The sequence below is a fragment of the Penicillium argentinense genome (genome assembly GCF_028826775.1).
Source record: "Penicillium argentinense strain IBT 30761 chromosome Unknown utg000011l_segment0_segment0, whole genome shotgun sequence".
NCBI classification, from domain to species: domain Eukaryota; kingdom Fungi; phylum Ascomycota; class Eurotiomycetes; order Eurotiales; family Aspergillaceae; genus Penicillium; species Penicillium argentinense.
This window is the reverse complement of record NW_026622670.1, coordinates 2,651,375-2,670,351: the sequence shown is the minus strand read 5'-3', so window position 1 is coordinate 2,670,351 and position 18,977 is coordinate 2,651,375. Positions and strand designations below refer to the sequence as shown.

At 52.1% G+C, this 18,977-nt stretch overlaps 6 protein-coding genes across 6 annotated transcripts; 1 reads left to right on the top strand and 5 right to left on the bottom strand.

The window, feature by feature from the left end:
• Positions 1-955: 955 nt before the first annotated feature.
• N7532_012012 (glycoside hydrolase family 76 protein) lies at positions 956-2,315 on the bottom strand (the record flags this gene model as incomplete). Its single annotated transcript, XM_056624503.1, has 3 exons — positions 956-1,522; positions 1,597-2,046; positions 2,109-2,315. 3 exons carry the CDS (start codon positions 2,313-2,315, stop codon positions 956-958), a joined length of 1,224 nt encoding a protein of 407 aa, XP_056469491.1.
• Positions 2,316-4,017: 1,702 nt separating this feature from the next.
• Positions 4,018-5,179, bottom strand: N7532_012011 (cyclase family protein; the record flags this gene model as incomplete). Its single annotated transcript, XM_056624502.1, has 4 exons — positions 4,018-4,065; positions 4,131-4,645; positions 4,707-4,784; positions 4,843-5,179. 4 exons carry the CDS (start codon positions 5,177-5,179, stop codon positions 4,018-4,020), a joined length of 978 nt encoding a protein of 325 aa, XP_056469490.1.
• A 556-nt stretch (positions 5,180-5,735) lies between these two features.
• Positions 5,736-8,407, bottom strand: N7532_012010 (glycoside hydrolase family 55 protein; the record flags this gene model as incomplete). The annotated part of the gene is made up of 5 exons (XM_056624501.1): positions 5,736-6,117; positions 6,184-6,276; positions 6,326-7,505; positions 7,567-8,025; positions 8,083-8,407. The coding sequence occupies 5 exons, from the start codon at positions 8,405-8,407 to the stop codon at positions 5,736-5,738; spliced, it is 2,439 nt and encodes an 812-aa protein (XP_056469489.1).
• Positions 8,408-10,578: 2,171 nt separating this feature from the next.
• On the top strand, positions 10,579-14,065 carry N7532_012009 (uncharacterized protein; the record flags this gene model as incomplete). The annotated part of the gene is made up of 2 exons (XM_056624500.1): positions 10,579-11,406; positions 11,498-14,065. 2 exons carry the CDS (start codon positions 10,579-10,581, stop codon positions 14,063-14,065), a joined length of 3,396 nt encoding a protein of 1,131 aa, XP_056469488.1.
• A 673-nt stretch (positions 14,066-14,738) lies between these two features.
• N7532_012008 (60S ribosomal protein eL31) lies at positions 14,739-15,633 on the bottom strand (the record flags this gene model as incomplete). The annotated part of the gene is made up of 3 exons (XM_056624499.1): positions 14,739-14,945; positions 15,019-15,093; positions 15,544-15,633. The coding sequence occupies 3 exons, from the start codon at positions 15,631-15,633 to the stop codon at positions 14,739-14,741; spliced, it is 372 nt and encodes a 123-aa protein (XP_056469487.1).
• Positions 15,634-17,945: 2,312 nt separating this feature from the next.
• N7532_012007 (carbon-nitrogen hydrolase family protein) lies at positions 17,946-18,879 on the bottom strand (the record flags this gene model as incomplete). The annotated part of the gene is made up of 2 exons (XM_056624498.1): positions 17,946-18,775; positions 18,825-18,879. 2 exons carry the CDS (start codon positions 18,877-18,879, stop codon positions 17,946-17,948), a joined length of 885 nt encoding a protein of 294 aa, XP_056469486.1.
• Positions 18,880-18,977: the final 98 nt, after the last annotated feature.

Genomic DNA, 18,977 nt, shown 5'->3' with positions numbered 1-18,977 from the left:
ATCGAAACATGTCGGATCGAGGATACTAAGACCAACACCTGGTCATCCTCTCATCAATACTTGTGTCGTTGCTCGAGGATCTGCGTACAGGAAAGTCTCGGGAAGAGTCTCCTTTTGGTCAAGATGATAATAGCTGTGAGCAAAATGCTGATTGGTCTTTTCGATTATAGCGAGAGTTGGGTAAATGTCAAGAAGTAAAGTCTTCTTAACACGGCCAGGATAATTAACGCATAGTTTGTGCGCCACGCGGGCCCCGCGGTCATGAGCACAGACATAAATGGACACGGCGAATCCTAACGCATCCATCACAGCAATACACTCCTGAGCCATGGGGCTTTTCGCATAGGCGCCGACATCATCAGGCTCAGAGGATTCACCACAGCCACGGAAGTTGATCAGAATGACTTTGAATTCATCGACAAGGTGTGGAGCGATGCGATCCCAAATATGGAGCGTCTGAGGAAATCCATGTAGCAAAAGCAGTGGGGGAAGGGAGTCCAGCGCATCCCCGCTTTTCAGTCCGTGGCTTTTGACAACTGGTTCTTTCTGAGTTGGATTGAAAAGGGCTGAAAATCGTGAAATATTGTCAAATTTGCTCGAATTGGTGCGGCGAAAACTTAGAGGCGGTGTGAGGGTTGAAGAGGGGAGACACGAGGCTCGTGGATTATATCCTGATTTGGTCCGTCAATCAGCCGGCTCTTACATTAGTAATCCCGGAGGGTACATTTCAAGAACCAGCTATGAGCTAGCTGCTTTGAAAAACCGATTGTATAGCCTCGTCACGTCTCATCGCATACGGCCGTTGGCTGAAGAGTAGCCAGGTTTACCAGTTGATACAATCTGGGCAAAGCAGCGACATAAAATGTTAGAAGTCGAAGACGCTAAATGGTAATAAATGTACAGTGTGAACAAGAAAACCGGCCGCTGAGCGGAAGAATGTTGCCCCAAGTGCGTTTCAACCCCCGAGGAACATGAAAGACATCAATCCAGCCCATCCGGCCACAAAGACGAATGTCAAAATTCCAGCACCTGCTCGATCCCCAGTTGTGATAGGCTTGAGCTTGTCCTCGCTACTCGAGCCGCTCTCTTCACCAGCATTGGGGTCACTCTCACTGTTTCCTCCTGTCGTAGAGGTCACCGGTCCCTTGCCATCCTTCTCATATTTGATCAGGTAGCAGCTGAAGATATTGCTCGCGCTGATCTGCTCCTCCATTCCGGTCCATCCGTCCCATTTCGACTGGTACCAGCGAACACCGCAGGTGTTGTTGTTGTTTCCAGTGCAGGACTTGGCCGCCGCTTGAATCGAGGACTCCAGCTTGGGCATGATGGTATCGTAAGTTGAGGGAACCAGGAGTGCTGTGTATGCGAGCCAGGAAGAAAACAATCCCTTGAAAAGAATCTCGTTGTTGTTACAGATTTCTCTTGGTTCGCAAGTAATATCCTCCATGACAAAGCCATGCTCGGCCAAGAAGAAGTTTTGGAAAGATCGCTTCAAGAGACCATTGACAGCATCTAGCCACTTCTGGTCACCAGTCTAGATGATAATTGACCGTCAGTGTCACCCATCTCGGTAGAGAATAATCTGCTAGTACTCACCTTGTTGTACATATATGCCGCACCGCCCAGATAGACACCGTAGTTATATGTCCACTGGATATTTCCAGCAGTTGCACAATTATCGTCCATATTGGTGGAATCAGCCACGTTCCATGTTTTGTTGTTGAGTAATGGAGAGCTAGCGGACCAGTCCCAGACCTTCTCCGCCCAGTCCTTGTACTCAGAATTTCCGGTGTATCGATAAAGCCGCGCAGCGAGCTGGAAGAAGCCTCCGTTCGATACCGAGTTCTTCATTACGTATCCACTCTGGTAGACATAGACCTGCCAGCGCAGTCCACCGCCGCACGCCGTGGTATCCCATCGGTCCTTCTGGTCGTTGAAAACACCCTGTGCCAGGGAGAGCCAGGAATTTCCGTCTGGAACGTCCGGAAGCTTCAGTTCGGCAGCTTGGATTGCTGCAAGGCCCCAGAACATTTGGTCGTCATTTCCCTATATCGTTCCCCATTAGCCCGAGAAAAAGGAGTAGATTGCCGCCGGACGGAGATGCTCACCAAGAATCGACTGTAGTTGCTCGTCCAGTAGTCGCCGTTCGGACCGCCTTGGAATTCCAACCCAACACTCAACTGATCGTTGTATGTGTCGTCGCCAGTAAAGTGCCAATAGTTCAGGACCGCAAGGAATAGCGCTGCGCCTTCCCACCACTTTTCGGGGAATGCGCCTGGAATCTGACCGGTTTCATTGCCATTATACCATTTCATAGCTCCGTAAATGGTGTTCTCCGCAGCACTTTCGATCGATTCTATTCTCGGGGGCGCGGGTTAGCTCATGAGGCATGCGCAGGCCGGTGGAAGCCAGCATGATCAGACACCCAGAACTCACGTCGATCATCAATCTGCAATTCAATTGCATGGACGTGCTGTCCAAAGAGCAACCCGTACAGGAGATATGACCATATTGACTTCGCCCACATGGCCAGGAGAGATCCGGTCTGCGAGCCTGACCGCTTGCTGGGGGTGTATTCTGGAGGGGATCGCCGAGGCCGAGGGTTGCCGGGGTCGCAGTGATCAAGACGGCCCTGGGGTTTGGTGACAGGCTCCAAGGAGAGTTGGAAAAGGCTTGTCTGGGGCTGGGGTCGGAAAAAACAGCACGCGGGGCGGCCAGTCTCAGTTCCAGGTGCGCACAGGGAGCTGCCATTATGTCACTTCATAATCCCTGAGAAATACTAAGTGGACTCCAGCCTTTTCCCTGGAAAAGTGGAGCGGGGAGTGGAGGAATTCCTGTGAATTGTTACATACAAACAGGGTCTGTATGACCCATTCGCTGGTATCAGGTATGGTGGGTAGCTCTGGCGGTTGTGACTCGCCGAGATGTGTTGATCGAGGAGACCCATTCAATCACGTCAGCCAACAAGATCAACCGATCGTCAGGAGATTCATGGGTAGGCCGGGTCCACTCAGGGCTCAGCGGCACCAGAGATTGATGTCTCACATGGCGCTGCTGCTGGATCGCAGGTCGACTTTTTGCGCGAGGCCAGGAGCATCAATTTTTCGGAATGGGGCAGCGGAGAGTTCAGAAGCAAGCATTCAGGCGTTGGAGGCGCACAGAGTCCCGAAGTGCTTGGAGGAACGCCAACCCAATCACGGTGGGTTGGGCGGGTCCGCGATCCGCTCCACCGCGCCCGCCTTGAACTGCTCGACACGCGCACTTCTATTTTCAGGCGGCCGATCAGTTCCCTCAACCGTCGCTCTCCTTTGACATCACGGCCGCTCATTTGACTGCTCATTGCCTGCACAAGCGAAATCTGCGGGCCTGTACTTGGCGGTTGCCTCCCCGGGACACATACACGTGTACAGTGAGGCGATGCTCTTGAACCCAGGGAATGTGTCTGCCTCCAGAGATTAATTGTTGCACTTGAAGCCGCGCGATTCGCTGACCCTTGCAGCGAGCCTGGTACGATACGTTACTTGACCACGCTTCCCCACATACCAGCGACCAACTGTCCCGCCTGGTCGTTAAGGTATATTTGTTATGACCATCTTTTAGTACTGTACAGTACTGACTCGAACCTGGGAAAGGATCATTGATCTGGTTGCGGTTCTATTTGAAAAAAAGGTTGCAACTTGAGTCGCCGTTGCCACGAACGATTTCGCTACTTGCCCCGAGGGTGCGTTCTAGCAGGCATTGGAAGCAAAGAACCCGGTTTCGAAAAATACACTTTCTTTTCCTGAGGTTGGGGTTGCTATATCGTATATGCATTTCCCGCCGAGGGAAGAGCGCAGTATTTCATTCTCACACTGGCAGGTGTCGTAGGGCACCGGCTCTAAGCCACATGGCAGACAGCTGTGAGCGGGGCGCCGGCTCCCGTGAAATGCCAAGACCACGCCAGAGTTGCTTATTTTTAAGCTTCAGTACATATGGTGATACCGATTTAGATCGACTCGATCAAAAAAGCAAGCGGCCTCAGAAAACTGCAAACGCATTGGGTGGGCTAGCCACTCCACCAACAACCTAATACATCAATCAGCAGGGGTCTTGAGGCAATGCTAAAATCAGTCTCCGAGAAAGAGACCCACCTTGAGGGGCATGCTCGACAGGAAAAAGCTGTATCTGCCAGTGGCCTTGCAATGCTGTGATAGCTTCTCCAGGTCAAACATCTCACCAATCGGAGTTCCCCATCCCGCTAGCACCCATTCATGAAGATTGAAGTTCGGATCGGCATGACTTCCGCGGATTGGGGCTCGTTCGAAGCTCGGAGCATCACTGGCGACTGCTGCAAACTGCTGCTCCCACAGCCAGCGGACCATGCCTTCGGTCGCTTCTACGCCGATAAAGTCGGGGTTTGAACGCCGAGGGAGAGCTTCACGCTCTATATCACTGAGGTTATTGTACGCTGCCGTGAAGCCGCTTCGGATAAACAAGATATCGCCTTTCCGAAATTCGAGATTATGGTCTCTGATAACTTGTCTCAATTGGTCGAGAGTAATTGCTTCTGACTGCAGTGCACAAACAGATACCAAGTTGGAAGCAGCCCAGTCGGCAAAGTCGACCAGAACACCACGACCAGTGATGCCACCATTCTCAGCCACCACTATCATTTGCCCATAAGTACCCCAGCTACCCTTTCTAGGCGCAATGGAGTATTCACTCACCATGCATGCCGATGACATCTGAGCTTTCGATTTCCTCTGTTGTATGGCCATTATAGAATTGTCGTGATTTCTGGTTGGCTACGAGAAGTTTCAGTGGGGTTTTAACTCAACAGATAATATAAACCAACTGCCGTACCATAATGCCTGAACCCATCCCACTGTGTCGACCCTTGGCTATTAAACGTCAAGATATCGTCATACACACAGTTGGGGTTTCGGAGAACGATTTCCTGCTTGAACGGATCACGATTGAAGCTCGGGAACGAGGGCATGCTCAGTGGCCAGTCGAGGGAAATGCGCACGCCAGTACGGATCTCCTTGGCAGCTTCCACAATCACCTCGGGCGTGAGCAAGTTCAGTGTACCAAGCTCATCCTTGGGCCCAAATCGACCCCAAGCGTTGCCTCGCGGGCCGCTTGGATCTAGCGGGAGGGCATCGAAGGAAATCGTGTTGCTGTCTTTTGGTGCGGACATCTTGTGTCAAGGAGGGTCCCGAGGATCCGGTGAGGTGAACACTTCCAAGGATGTAAAGTGAAGTCGCAAGAAGGTTCCCGACAAGCACCGGCACCTTAACCTTTATACCAACTACGGAACAGTTCGCCCTCGGGCTATCTTTGTCTGTCTTACCCGAGCTAAGCCCCTCACTCTGGCAGGACCCCACACCCCCGCATTCTATGTCGGACATATATCCGACAGCGATACGGTGTTTCGTTAGAATCGGCATCCTCGCTGGATAACACATAGCCCTTTTCCAGGGTTTTTACAAAAGACTGTGACCTTGCTCGGCAAGCTTCGGATTCAGAAACACAAGAGGTATGATGTGATGACTAGGGTTCTACTCATAACAATATTCTCAAAAGATCACAAGTGCATCACATGGTTCATTCGAAATAATCGGAACTCCCTGGTGTTTTCCGAGAGGACCGCGATACTGCAAATTAGGAACATGGCAAATATTTGCAAGACATAAGTCCTATTAGAGCCGGGCTCTGCTAAGAAATACTCGCAGAATTGATCACTCAAGATTCCACTAGAAGGTAAAGTAGGCAATAGTAGCGGCATATGTCGCCAGATTGTCACTAACGACAGCCAGCGACGTACCATTTTTCACAATCATGTTGGTCGTACCCACCGTGCTAAGGGCATAGACCACCAAGTTGGTCGTGCTACCTTCGACGCTGAAGATCTCACTCTGGCAATTCTCCGGCGTGGGGAAAGTAGAGCAATCCGTGCTATACTCAGTGAAAAAGCTGTAAAGCCCGGCGCCGTACACGATGATGTCGTTGCTATTGAGAACGCGCAGTCCAAGAGCGTCGCAGTTTCCAGAAAGGCAACTGCTGTAGTCTGGATCATTCAAGGCGGAGTTCCTTGGATAGGGACCATTTGCCGCATCGGGATTGGGTTGATAATACCTGGGAGGAAGCTGGTGAGAATCGCCAAGATGTACGTGCGGTGTGTAGGTAATTCCCAATACTCACGGGGTCTCGGTCTGAATAAATCCTGCCACCACGGAGCTGGCCCCGGAAAATTGATACTGGTACAACGAGTGGTGCTCCACACCCGTTCCGTACCTAGTAACATTAGCAATCAATTTGCCTCCACTCAATCGGACGCACTTACAACCAGATGTTCTTTCCTTCAACTAACAGTCCCCTGCCAGAGTAGACAGAAATCCGAGTATTATCTGCACTGTCGAGGTCATGGTCTGCCGTCCACAGCCAAACATTGTCCAAATACACCCCGCTCGCACTACCAGTGATGTGCATGGACATATAGGCGACCTCACAAGCAGCCGACACCGCCGCGGAGGTAGGACATTGAGCAACTTGCAGCTGCGAGCCAGCAAATCCACCAATTCGGGTGTGGACATCCCACATCCCAGAGCCCGAATCGGCAGCCAGATTCCATTCGATGAGAATAGCACCAGGAGTGGATCCTTGGGTGCTCACAATCATGTCGGACCATTCAATCGATCCTGACTCTCCAGACTTGCCAACTTGAACCACGGGCAGAGGGTTCGAGATGCTCGAAAAAGAACTTCCACTAGCCATGATGACAGGATACGATTCGCCAACAATGCGAGATCCCGGGGGAATATAGATGGTACTTGTCACCTTGTAGGTTCCCTGGTCAAAGAAGACGATCTGACCAGAGGATGCAGCCGAGATCAAGGCAGATTGAATGGCCGATGTATCATCCGTAGAACCATCTCCGGCTGCTCCTGCATTTCGAATACTAACAAAAGACGACGTGGAGGACGTTTCGTATTGAGGTTTGCTCTTGGTATAGTATCTGGAAGAGCCACTCGCAAGCAGAGCGCTGGGACGCGTCGGTGTCGTGAAAGTGCCTTGGAAGTTTGTGGGCCCATTGGGGGTATACTTGTGGCCCTGGCCCCAGGCACTGATGGTCGTAGTGCCCCCAGCAAGAACAGTACCGCTCGGTCCGTTGACAGCGACTGGAACGTTTTCTAAGACAATGTTCTCTAAAATCAGACTCCCGTTGGATGAAGGTGAGGTCTCCCAGGCACTGGCCACGAAAGTTGAGCAGTCCTGAATAGTGCTGTCAAGAACAACGACCGAGCCTACTAGTTGATTGCCGACGCCGCCATTGTTGATCGAAATGGCGGTGGTACAGTTCGCCAAGGTAAGGCCTTGGTAGGTCCAGCCCCAGTCCCAGATTTGGGAGATAGCTGTGACCGCATCCGAGATCACCAGGTTGCGCGTAGTGAATTGCTGGTTGCCGAGATTGGCACCATACAGGCCGCCGGTGATGGTGATATCGGCCAAAAAGCCACCAGAACCTTTGAAAAACGGTGAGTCTTTTACCAAAAGGGAAGAGGGAGTAGATCTACTAGTTCTCACCATTCTCAATAAAAATACCCTGGTGCTGGGTTCCGGATGCAGAGCTCATTGCGATCTCCACATTTTGGATGCTTGTAGCCTGTCCAGTCGGCCAATGAATACCAGTTGCAGCTGAGCTGGCTGGGATGCCAGTCAAGTCTAGCTTCAGGTTTCTGATTTGTCGGAAGAAAACATTCGTTGAAGTCCATCCCTGGTTACCATCGCTCTGGTACTGGTCTCCATCAATCAGCCCCAATCCCGTGAAGGCCGCGGTCGCCTTGATTACTGGTATGGCGTTCGGATTGCCGATCAGTTGCGTGAAGTAGTAGTCGATAATGGGAGAAGAGATCAGGTATGTTCCTGCAGGAAAGTACACAATTGCAGGCGTCGTGGTGGAGCTCTCTCTGCTCGATGGTCCATAGCGACCGCCATCGCTAATAGCAGCATTGATCGCGGCAGTATCATCGGTTACCCCATCACCTAACGGTCATGATTGTGAGGCTCTTCACACATGGCATCGATTGTGGACAAAAGTACCTTTGGCCCCATAATCCATCACATTGCGGAAAACCGTGTAGCCGGAAGGGTTTGGGTTGAAAGCAGCTACGCCTTGATGAGCAATCTCGGCTAGCCAGTACGATGCGTCTGACGCCTCCACGGTTGCATGTACATTAAAGAGTGTGGCTGGTGTTGCGGCGCTGATAACAGACGAGGCAACTCCGGTGGGGCCATCATAATCCGTATAGTCTGCCAGGGGCTTCAGGGCAGAGCTGACCAACTCATCCACGGCGGGGATGTCCAACAACTGACACCGAGCATGCGCTGCCAAAGTGAGGAGCGTCAGAACCGAAGGATGATACATCTCGACTCGAAGCACCGGGCACGACGCTCGTGGGAAGAGACAGATCGCCAAATCCGCCGAGGGCAGCCTCGAATACTTATAGCACCGGCATCCCACCCACACGCGTGGACTCGGCCGCTACTACGCACTCAACCCAATGTAGTGGACTGGCACGTGGTACCCTAAGGTAAAGACACAACAAACGCGTATGACATTGCACGAAAAGGGGCAGATCGACGCGATTCAGCCCTTGCGATTGCCAAAAAAAAAAAGTAAAGAAAAGAAAAGCAGCCCCTCTCACTAATGAACATAAAATGAATGACACCCCGAAGTACTACTTGACACGGGGAAATATAGAGTGAGTGACCCTTGCTGCAGCAATGACTGGCAGAGGCTGGGTTGGCATTTTTAGCCATCATTTCCTCGGCCATTTAGGTTGTCACGCTGGATCTGCCTCATGATCGCGAGGGCGACGAGCAATGGCATTAGGGCCATCGACCACGCTGATCGCGCCCCATGGGGGATCTGGTCCCCTGTTGATTTACCTCGTCGGGGCCAATCGAGAGGGCTCTCGCCACCACCTCACATTGTACAGAAGCTCAAACGGAGCTAGGCCGACGGAGCGCATTGAAAAGCGGAATGGAATGTGACTAGCCGCAGGAGTCATTGGCGCCACATTGGGGAGAAATGCGACTCAGGGGGGCATGGTGTGACAGCACCGGAGAGGCGAGGAGGGCACTCGAATCTCCAGGGGAGGACTGTCCCTGAGGCCTCCGTTCATAGTTAGTGCAAGGCTCAGTGAGGATTCCCCACGATGTCCGAACCTCGATACCCGGCGAGTGTCCCGTGCACGCAGACCGCGTGGATGCTGCGAGCTGCCGGACGGGGTTAAGCCGGACTTTCCATGTCGAGGGGTACCGCCAGTTGTGAAGGCCTCGTCACCCTCATAAATAGAGAGATAAAAAAATAGAATAAAAAAACCCCTCGATGCATCCAATATAGTGAAACCGGTAGTTTTGTGGCTAATTGGTGATTTGCAATAACATCATAGCCCCAGCGGCGACGCGATGGACGGCGGTCAGTCCCACACGTGACGGCAGAATCCGCGAGGGTCGCTGCGGATTTTCGAAAAATAATCCTACAGTAGAAGCCCCAACAACCAGCGCCCACCCTTTCACCCTCGCTTTTATCGCGAAATAATCGCGTTTCCATCCGGAATACGGCTATTCGCTCTGCTCTCTGCTCGACATCAGACCCTGGTGTCTACCATCGGAGTCAGCTTGCGCGACAGGTCGCGAAAAACGTCGTGTCACGGAACCAGACCCCAAACCCGCGACACCGACCGAAAGCTTCCCACCGAAGCAATCGTTTCTGCCCTCGTAGGGTGTGAATATACTCCAATAGCACATTTCACAGCTATCCATACCCTTTCTTCACTTCCAACGCGTGTGGAGACGAGACGACTCGCAGACTCCCGCGGCAACGAATACGCTAAGAGCGAGGGCTTCGAGAGCTTCACTCAAGGGTGCAGCGCAGGTGAAGTACCACTATTCGACGCCTGTGCAAATTGAGTGATTGGAATTTGCGTCGTGCATGATTCCGAGAATTCAGGGCGAGGATCGTGATTGATCTCGGGCAGGGGCGACGAAGTCAGCTCGGGTGCCGTCGAACATCAACCCTGAATTGCTTGGCGGGTGCAGACGAAGCCAGGTTGCCATAGCATGTCCAAACGCTCGGCGCAAGGTCCTCAAGGGTCCAAAGACGACGAGCATATTTTCGAAATGTCTAGTACACCGAATGAAACGCCCCAGCGGGCAACGGCCGCGCAGATGGCCAGCAGAAAGTAAGTTTGACATCTCATTTCGATTTTCAATTCTATTTTATTTTCTTTGCAACCATGGACTTGTGTCGTGGTGGAGCGGCGGCAGAGTGCATGGTAGTATGTATCGAGAGCGAGGGAGACTGGCGAGCGGCTTCAAGTTACCCGGATTGTTCTGTGACCCTTCACTCGTGTCAACAATCCCTCGCCATCCTTACCACGTCAACAGCACCATCCCTAAATCACTCATCATTTACTCGAAGCTGCAACCCTTGAATATTATAAATGCACGTTCTGCGTTGTATTTCAAGAAGTTCAAATTCGATAACCTCAGCTCTTCGTGGGGCGTCCACTTCGATCTCCCCCTTCAGTCATGTCTTCTTCCTCTGGTTTCTACAATCCTGCGCCGCCCTCGCGCTTGCCCAGTCCCGCGATTTTCAAGCGCACCCGCTTTCCGGCCTCAATTGCTGACAATCCTAGAATCAAGGATATCCGTCGCCGACCTCGCGGCGTCACCCCAACTAGTGGCAGCAACACCGACCAACCCGCGAATGCCTTCGGGGGTCTCACCTCGGCTTCCAGTTTCTCTGCGCCTACCCCCGCTTTCCAGTCGACCGGCTTCAATTTCGGCCAAAGCCAAAGCTTCCCTGGTGCTGGTGCTGGCATTGGGTCGAATCAACCCAACCAGAGTTCCTCGAGTGGCTCTGCTCCATTCTCTTTCGGTGGCGGCGCTCAGCCTAGCTTTAACTTCGGCGGCTCTTCTAGTTTTGCACCTGTGAACAATCCTTTCGCCAACACCTCCGCAAATCCCGCTCCTGCTGCACCAGCCTCTAAGGGAACTTCTTTCACCGGCTTCGGGGCGAACAACCAAACTACCTCTCAGACTGCCTCGCCAATCTTTTCTTTTGGCGCGCCTCAGAGCGCGAATGCTTCGACCGGCTCTAGCTTGTTTGGCCAATCCAACAACACCCCTGCCGTTTCGACCGCTGCGGATTCTATGCAAATGTCTCCGGACACTAAGCCAAAGGCGCCATCCACTACTCCGTCTTCTTCCTTCCAGAGTCGGAACCTCTTTGGGGACTCGACCCCCAATATCTTCTCCCCGAAGCCCGCCACCCCGGCCGGCAATCCATTCAGCAACATGAAGACCACCTCGGCCACACCCCAGTCAATGGGACCTCCTCAAGGATCGGCCACCCCTGTACAGAGTATCTTTTCTGCAAAGCCAGCTGCGAGCCAGGTGGATGACAAACCCGCCGATGCCAATCCGTTCAAAAATCTGTTTGGCGCAGCGTCAGCCACCCCCTCAGCCTGCCGGAACTCCCAAGGACCAAGCTCCTACTCAGAATCTCTTCGCCCCGAAGCCTGCCACAGACCAGGCTAATGGCAAACCCGCCGATGCTAATCCGTTCAAGAATCTGTTTGGCGCAGCGTCAGCCACCCCTCAGCCTGCCGGAACATCCAATGACCAAGCTCCTACTCAGAATCTCTTCGCCCCGAAGCCTGCCACAGACCAGACTTCTGACAAGCCGGCTACTGCTACTGCAGTCCCATCCAAGCCTCTTTTTGGTGAGACCAGTGAGACCTCGGCCACACCCAAGGCAGCGGATCCTTCCCAGGGGTCGGCCACCCCTGCTCAGAGTATCTTCGCTGCAAAGCCAGCTGCGAACCAGGCAGATGACAAGCCCGCCGATGCCAATCCGTTCAAAAACCTTTTTGGCACACCATCAGCCACCCCTAAGCCGACCGAAACTTCTAAAGAAAAGGCTCCTACTCAGAACATCTTTGCCCCGAAGCCTGCTGCAGACCAGGCTGATGACAAGCCTGCCGATGCCAATCCATTCAAAAATATGTTCACTCAGAAGCCTGCCACAGACCAGGCTCCTCAGGGATCGGCGACTCCCATCAAGAACCCCTTTGCCCCGAAGCCTGCTACAGACCAGGCTTCTGATAAGTCTACCAGCGCAACCCCAACCAAGCCCCTTTTCGGTACCACCTCGGCCACACCCCAGGTGACGGGTCTTTCCCAGGGATCGGTTACCCCTGCTCAGAGTATCTTCGCTGCAAAGCCAGCTGCGAACCAGGCGGATGACAAGCCCGCCGATGCCAATCCGTTCAAAAACCTTTTTGGCGCTCCATCAGCCACCTCTAAGCCGTCTGAACCCTCTAAGGAACAGGCTCCGACTCAGAGCCTGTTTGCTCCGAAGCCTGCTTCAGATCAGGCTCTTAGCAAAACGAACATGTTTGCCCAAAAGCCAGCCACGGAGCAGCCTTCTGGCAAACCTGCGGGTCTTCAGACCCCCGGAGCTTCATTCGGAAGTTCAGCTACTCCCAACTCTAATTTGCCTGCAAATGTCGGCAAAACCAGCCCTGCAGCCGCCAACAAAGTTCGTGCCTTGGATACCATTTTCAAGCAGAGAGTTGCCGAGTGCAAGCCTGATGCCGACGGATTGGATAAAGTGATCATTTTCTACATCGGTCTCCGTCGACAAATGGGAGTCCCGGTAGGCACCAAGGAATCCTGGAAGAACGTCGGCCTGGCACCCATCGAGAATAAATCTGTTGACCCCGAGCCTGCGACTGCAAATGGCCCGAATGATTCTGCGACGTCTAGCGTTTTCGCAAAGTCTTTCTCATCTCCAGCTAATGGAACCCCACGAGCCGGTGATGTATCGACTCATGCAAAGAAAGACCCGGCACCTACTTCTGCAGGCAACATGTTTGCCAACCCCAAGTTTACACAATCTCAGAGCTCCACACCTTCTCTCTCAGTTCCAAAGTTCGGCAATGGCAGCGCCGGTGTCGACTTCATGGCTCAATTCAAGAAGAAGGCTGAAGAGACTGCGGCCAAGGAGAAGGCCAAGCGGAAGGCCGAGGAGTTCGATTCGGACGAAGATGATGAGGCAGAGTGGGAGCGCAAAGACGCCGAGAAACAGCGAGAGAAGCGCGAAAAGTTGGAAAGCCAGTCGAAGAAAAAGGCTGTTTTCATTCCTGGCAAGGGTTTCCAAATGGTCGATGCTGACGACGAATCTACTGGCGCTGCATTTTCCGATTCTGCAAAACCTGCGTTGCCCGCCCCTTCACCCGCTCCATCATCTGCAGGAACTCCTTGGGATTCCGTCTTCAATTCCCCAAATCCCATCACGCCTGTTCCGGATTCGCAGAACATCTTCCGTCGCTCGCCCAAGCGTTCTGCACCTGATGATGATAATGATGATAAGGCTGACTCGGAGGCCTCAGGCCATGAGTCCAAAAAGTCCAAGTCAATGGACAATACCGAGACCAAGTCCAGCTTGGACACTCCCATTCCCCCGCCAACTGCCGCAGCGGGTCGAAGCCTTTTCGATCGTATTCAGTCCCCGGCCTCTGGTGGTACTCCGGTCTCCAGTGGTACCCCGGCTTTTACTGATACTCCCGCTCCCGCTTCCCCGGCCTCTGAGGTTACAAACTCGAACGTCTCGAACGTCGGCTGTAATGCTGACGATGAGACTGCCCCCGGCGCTGTTTACGATCTGTCTACCGCTAATGCCGGTGAAGAAAACGAAAATGTGGAGTTCGAATGCCGTGCTCGTGCTTTTAAGCTTACCACTGGATGGACGTCCCAGGGAATGGGGTCTATGCGACTTTTGAAGAACCCTGAAACTGGCCGGGCCCGTATTGTCCTCCGTGCCGATCCCGGTGGCAACGTTATCATCAACACCCTGCTGAAGAAGGAGTTGGGCTGGACTGTTACTGGTGGAAGTATCCAATTTTTGGTCCCGGAATCTGAAGCCGGTGCCCGGCCTGCTCAGTGGGCACTTCGGGTGAAGAAGGACAACCTTGATGATCTTGTCAAGAGGATCGAAGAAAACAAGTACTGATTAGTACTTCGGCGCTTCAGGCTTATCTGTATGACTAGTTTTGAGAGAGATGTTGTGACAAATTCCACGATTCTAACTATTGAGACGATCTTTGGTAGAATTTTGAACCTAGGGTAATATCTTCATCATCCAGTCTAGTGTTAACCGTACACTAGAATCAGTTCCCAGAAAGTGTCTTAAACATACTGCCCCACTATACTAATATATCCTCAACGGCTCGTGCTATATTGGAATTGCCTTTGCCCCTCTTCTCTTCTTCCTTCACATCCCTCTTTAGCCCTTAAAGTCACGGGCGACTTGAACAGCTGCACCAGTGTGAGATTTTCACCATGCAGAAGAGCCGACGAAATGTCGAGGCCCCGACTTGACATGAGACATTATCGAACGTTCTTTGTAGTGTACAGTGACCCCATTACCCATTGCATGATTTGGACTTCGGAAAAAAAAAATGTATATTACATCCGCCTCTTGAGTCTATGGGTAGGGAAATTGGGGTACAAAGTGCCGATGACATTTACATTTGATAGAACTGCAGGGGACTACGTGAGAAGCTATATCGCTACACAGCGGACCAAACTCAAGGGTATGAAATAGATTTTATTTTGAAAAAGCCCCAACCGAACCCCAGTTGTAACATGGAATCATAGAAGCAAAGACACCGCGGTCATTCCATTTATGCGTCATCGACGGTGGCGGTGTGCAGACCCTTGGGGTTCTTCACGTTGACGGCCTGGACGTGGGAGTAGAGGCGCTCCTCGGCGCCCTCCTCGTCGTTACGCTTGCGGGAGATGCGGACACGCAGGCGGAAGGGAACACCCTTGATACCGGCCTCCCAGACCTTCTTGTTGAGGGCGGGGTCAAGACGGACGTCCTTGGTGCCCTGAATAAGAAGGTTAGCAATGGCCCGGGAATAAAACAGGTTGAGGACATAAGAGAATTCAACCAAAACTTACCATGGCGTGCTCAGCGAAGGCACGGATCTCCTTGATGGCACGAGGAGCACGCTTCTTGAAGCTAACACCGTGGCACTATATCCCAAAAAGAAGGTACAATCAGTCTTCCGTCCGAATGCCATCTGGTAGAGACGCTGCTCTGCGATGATTGTTTCGGCCATAGAGGTGGACTTCATCAAACTAATCTCTTCTTTTTCATGTCGATTTGAGGGAAAGTGCATGCCAACTGTGACACCTCCAATTGGAGGGGTTTGCAGTTGTCCGATCGTCGCAAAGACGGCTGCAGTCGTACGGTTTCCCGCAGACGGCATTCGGGAGTGGTAGGAGTCGAGGCGCGGTCAAGAAGAGATTTTCGAAGTCTCATCCTGCAGCACTGACACCCGCACGCACACACATTGAATTTATTTCCCAGAAGCAATCACCGTTCGGAGACTGTGTTCTCTGTCCAATCTCCTTTCTGTGCCTCCACGGTTTTCACGAATCGTCGCAGGTCAGATCTGTGGGGTCGCGGGTTTTTCAACATACCCTCTTGTGCAGGTTGATGGTGTACTCGCGGGTCACCACGTCGGCAATGGCCGAACGGGTCTTCTTGCCGGTCTGCTGGACGTTGGACATCTCTGGAGTTTATTAGTACACGCGTATGTGAAGCGATTCGAGTGCGACTAACTGATTGGGGTCGGCGTCGACTGTGGGCGGAGGTTGTCGATGATGGGAAATTCTCGGTTTGTGGCCGCGGATGAGTGTGGCTCGCTTATCCAGTGGGCGGGTCATGATTGGTGGAATCACGTGACAGATCCACCCCATATGCACCTTTGCTGCCTGAGGTGATAAAGTAATTCCCGGTTAGGCTGCGCACCCGGTTACCGCGCACCACGCCCAGAAACGCGTTCCGACCCGTACCCACCCTCTTCAACCACCCACCATGCCACCAAAGCACGCTCGATCAGGTCAAGATTCGATCAAACAGAAGGCCAATACTATTAGCTATTCAGGCTTTTCAGAATGGTCAATTTCCTAGTCTCCGCGCTGCAGCTAAGACATATAACGTACCTGAGACTACAGTACGCGCGCGAATGAAAGGAACGCGTTTTTATAGTGATACTCGCCATGGTCGCCATGCATTGACTGAATCCGAGGAAGAATCGCTTGTGCAGTGGATACTCTCGATGGATTCACGCGGTGCAGCGCCTAGGCCCTCAACTGTGAGAGAAATGGCGAATATTCTACTTACCGACCGTGGAAACACCCACCCCCCAAACCAACTTTTGGAAAAACCTGGGTATCAACCTTTGTGAAACGCCGAGAAGAACTTCAAACACGTTTTTCAAGCCGATATGATTACCAACGTGCTAAAAATGAGGACCCAAAGGTTCTACGTGAATGGTTTAAAACTGTTCAATCTGCCATCAATGAGAACGGTATCCAATCAGAGGATATATATAACTTTGATGAGACTGGATTTGCGATGGGTCTTATATCAGCACAAAAGGTGGTCACTCGAGCCGAGTGTCATGGTTGTCGGGCAATTCTACAGCCAGGAAATCGAGAATGGGTGACTGTTATCGAGTCAATTAGTGCGGCTGGTTTCGCACTCCCACTATGCGTTATCTTTAAAGCCAAAAACCATGACTCTAGTTGGCTCGATGGGCTTCCAAAAGACTGGCGAATTGAAGTCTCTCCGAATGGCTGGACTTCAGATGAAATCAGCATCCGATGGCTTCAAAACCTATTCATCCCATGCACCTCAACTCGGATGAAAGGAAAATATTGCCTTCTGATTCTTGATGGCCATGGTAGCCATCTCACGCCTCAATTCGACCGGATTTGTGCCGAAAAATCGATCATCCCATTCTGCATGCCAGCACATTCATCCCATCTTCTTCAACCTCTAGATATGGGATGTTTTGCTGTTCTTAAGCGTGCCTATGGTCGTCTGATTACCAATCAGGCACGGCTAGGATTCAATCATATTGATAAGCTAAATTTCCTAGCAAGTTATCCTCAGGCACGAGAAGAGACCTTTAAGCTAGAGGCTATTCAGTCTAGTTTCACAGCAGCAGGTCTAGTTCCACTAGGTCCTGAACGGGTGCTTTTAAAGCTCAATATTTCTCTCCGACCACCAACACCCCCACCCAGCCGACCTTCTAGCCGATCGAGTCAATTCAGCACGAAAACACCGAAAACAGTCAATGAAATACAAAAACAGTTCTCTTCACTCAAAAAACTACTTAAAAAAAAGATCCCGAGGCGCTCCTTCCCCTTCAAAGATTGTCCTGGATCAGATTATTAAGGGCTACTGTGTCTCAATGCATACCAACGTGCTACAAGCTCAGGAAATTGCTGACTTACGGGCTGCGAATGAGAAGAAACGGCAAAAACGAGCACGAAAAAATCGCTAGTTCGATGTGAACAGGGTGTTACAGTCGGAATGGGCCTACTGCCACCAGTGCAGCCAGTGCAGCCAGTTGAACCTGTTGAACAGCCTCCACCCGCACCGGTTGAATCGCCTATTTTGCCACCTCGACCGGCCAGACGTGCACCCCCTAGGTGTAGCGGTTGCCAGAATGTTGGCCATTCAATTACCTGGTGCCCTAATCGATAGTTTTTTGAATTAATTGAGTTGGTGGTTTTATCTGCTTTTGAATCTTTAGTAGTGGGTGGGGTGCGCGGCCTAACCTGGTGCGCAGCCTAACCGGGAATTACGTTAACTAACTAGTTAGTTATTTAATTAGTTACATTAGCGCTACAGGATACCCTAAGGTATTACTAGGAGTATGGGATAGTTAACAAGACTAAGGTTGTGCAACTGGCAATCGGGGGCGCCATGTACAATTTCTTTACACAGTATCATCGATAGAGATTCCGCTGATTGAACGGTCCTTCCAATACAGTCTCATTCATCAGATCTATGCTCACGCCATTCGAGCTCATTTCGAGCTCTCTCCACTGACATCGGGGTATACATCAAATCGTCGCTGTGTGTAAATGGGAATTCCCTTACGAGTATTCACAATGGTATCGTTGTCCAGATTTGCGTAGATGATGGTCTCCTTCTCCTCCGCTTCGGTCAGAATATTGGCGCTGGGATCAGTGATCAAGCTGTGACCGTAGGCGTGGTATGTCGCATCCAGGTCCCGCGAGGGGCTGCACATCGCAACGTATGTCTGATTATCCACAGCACGCGCCCGACCAAGAAGGGACCAGTGGAGGGGACCAGTGGTGGTGTTGAATGCGCCGGGGTAGACGAGCAGGAAGGCGCCCTTACGAGCCGCGATCATGGCCGACTCCGGGAATCGAATATCATAGCAGATGGCCAGGCCAATCTTTCCGTATTCGGGAAGGTCAATGACGGTCAATTGATTGCCTGGCGACAGTACCTCACTCTCCTTGAAGGTGATCTTCCCCGGAATATCGATGTCGAACATGTGTGTCTTGCGGTGGGTGCCGATTAAGGATCCCGTGGGCGAGAATACGAGCGAGGTGTTGTAAAACTTCTTGGTATCTGGCTCCAACTCAGGAATACTTCCTCCGACGAGGTAGGCATTGGCCTCGGCGGCGATGGCCGACAGCGCGTGGAACGAGGGGGACTGCTCCTTGGTTGGCGGGGAGGGATGGAGAGTCTCGGCATATTTGGGAAAATATTGCGTGCCGTAGGGCGAATTGAAGCACTCGGGGAGCACTATCAAGCGTGCGCCAGCATGTGCAGCTTCGAGAACCTTGCTCCGGGCGTGGGAGAGATTAACGGACTTGTCCGCGCCTGAATGACGGTCAGTAGAGTGGTTGAAGAGGAAGTAAGAATGTCTGACCTGACGCGAGCTGGATCAAGGCGAGCTTGAGCGGCTTCTTCAAAAACGCGGTCATGTTGAGGTGGTTGTGGGAGGAATCCGAGTCGGGGAAGGCGGTTAAAACGGGATGGGGACGGGGACCGCTCCAAAGTCCGAAGTGCGGGGGTCAACTGA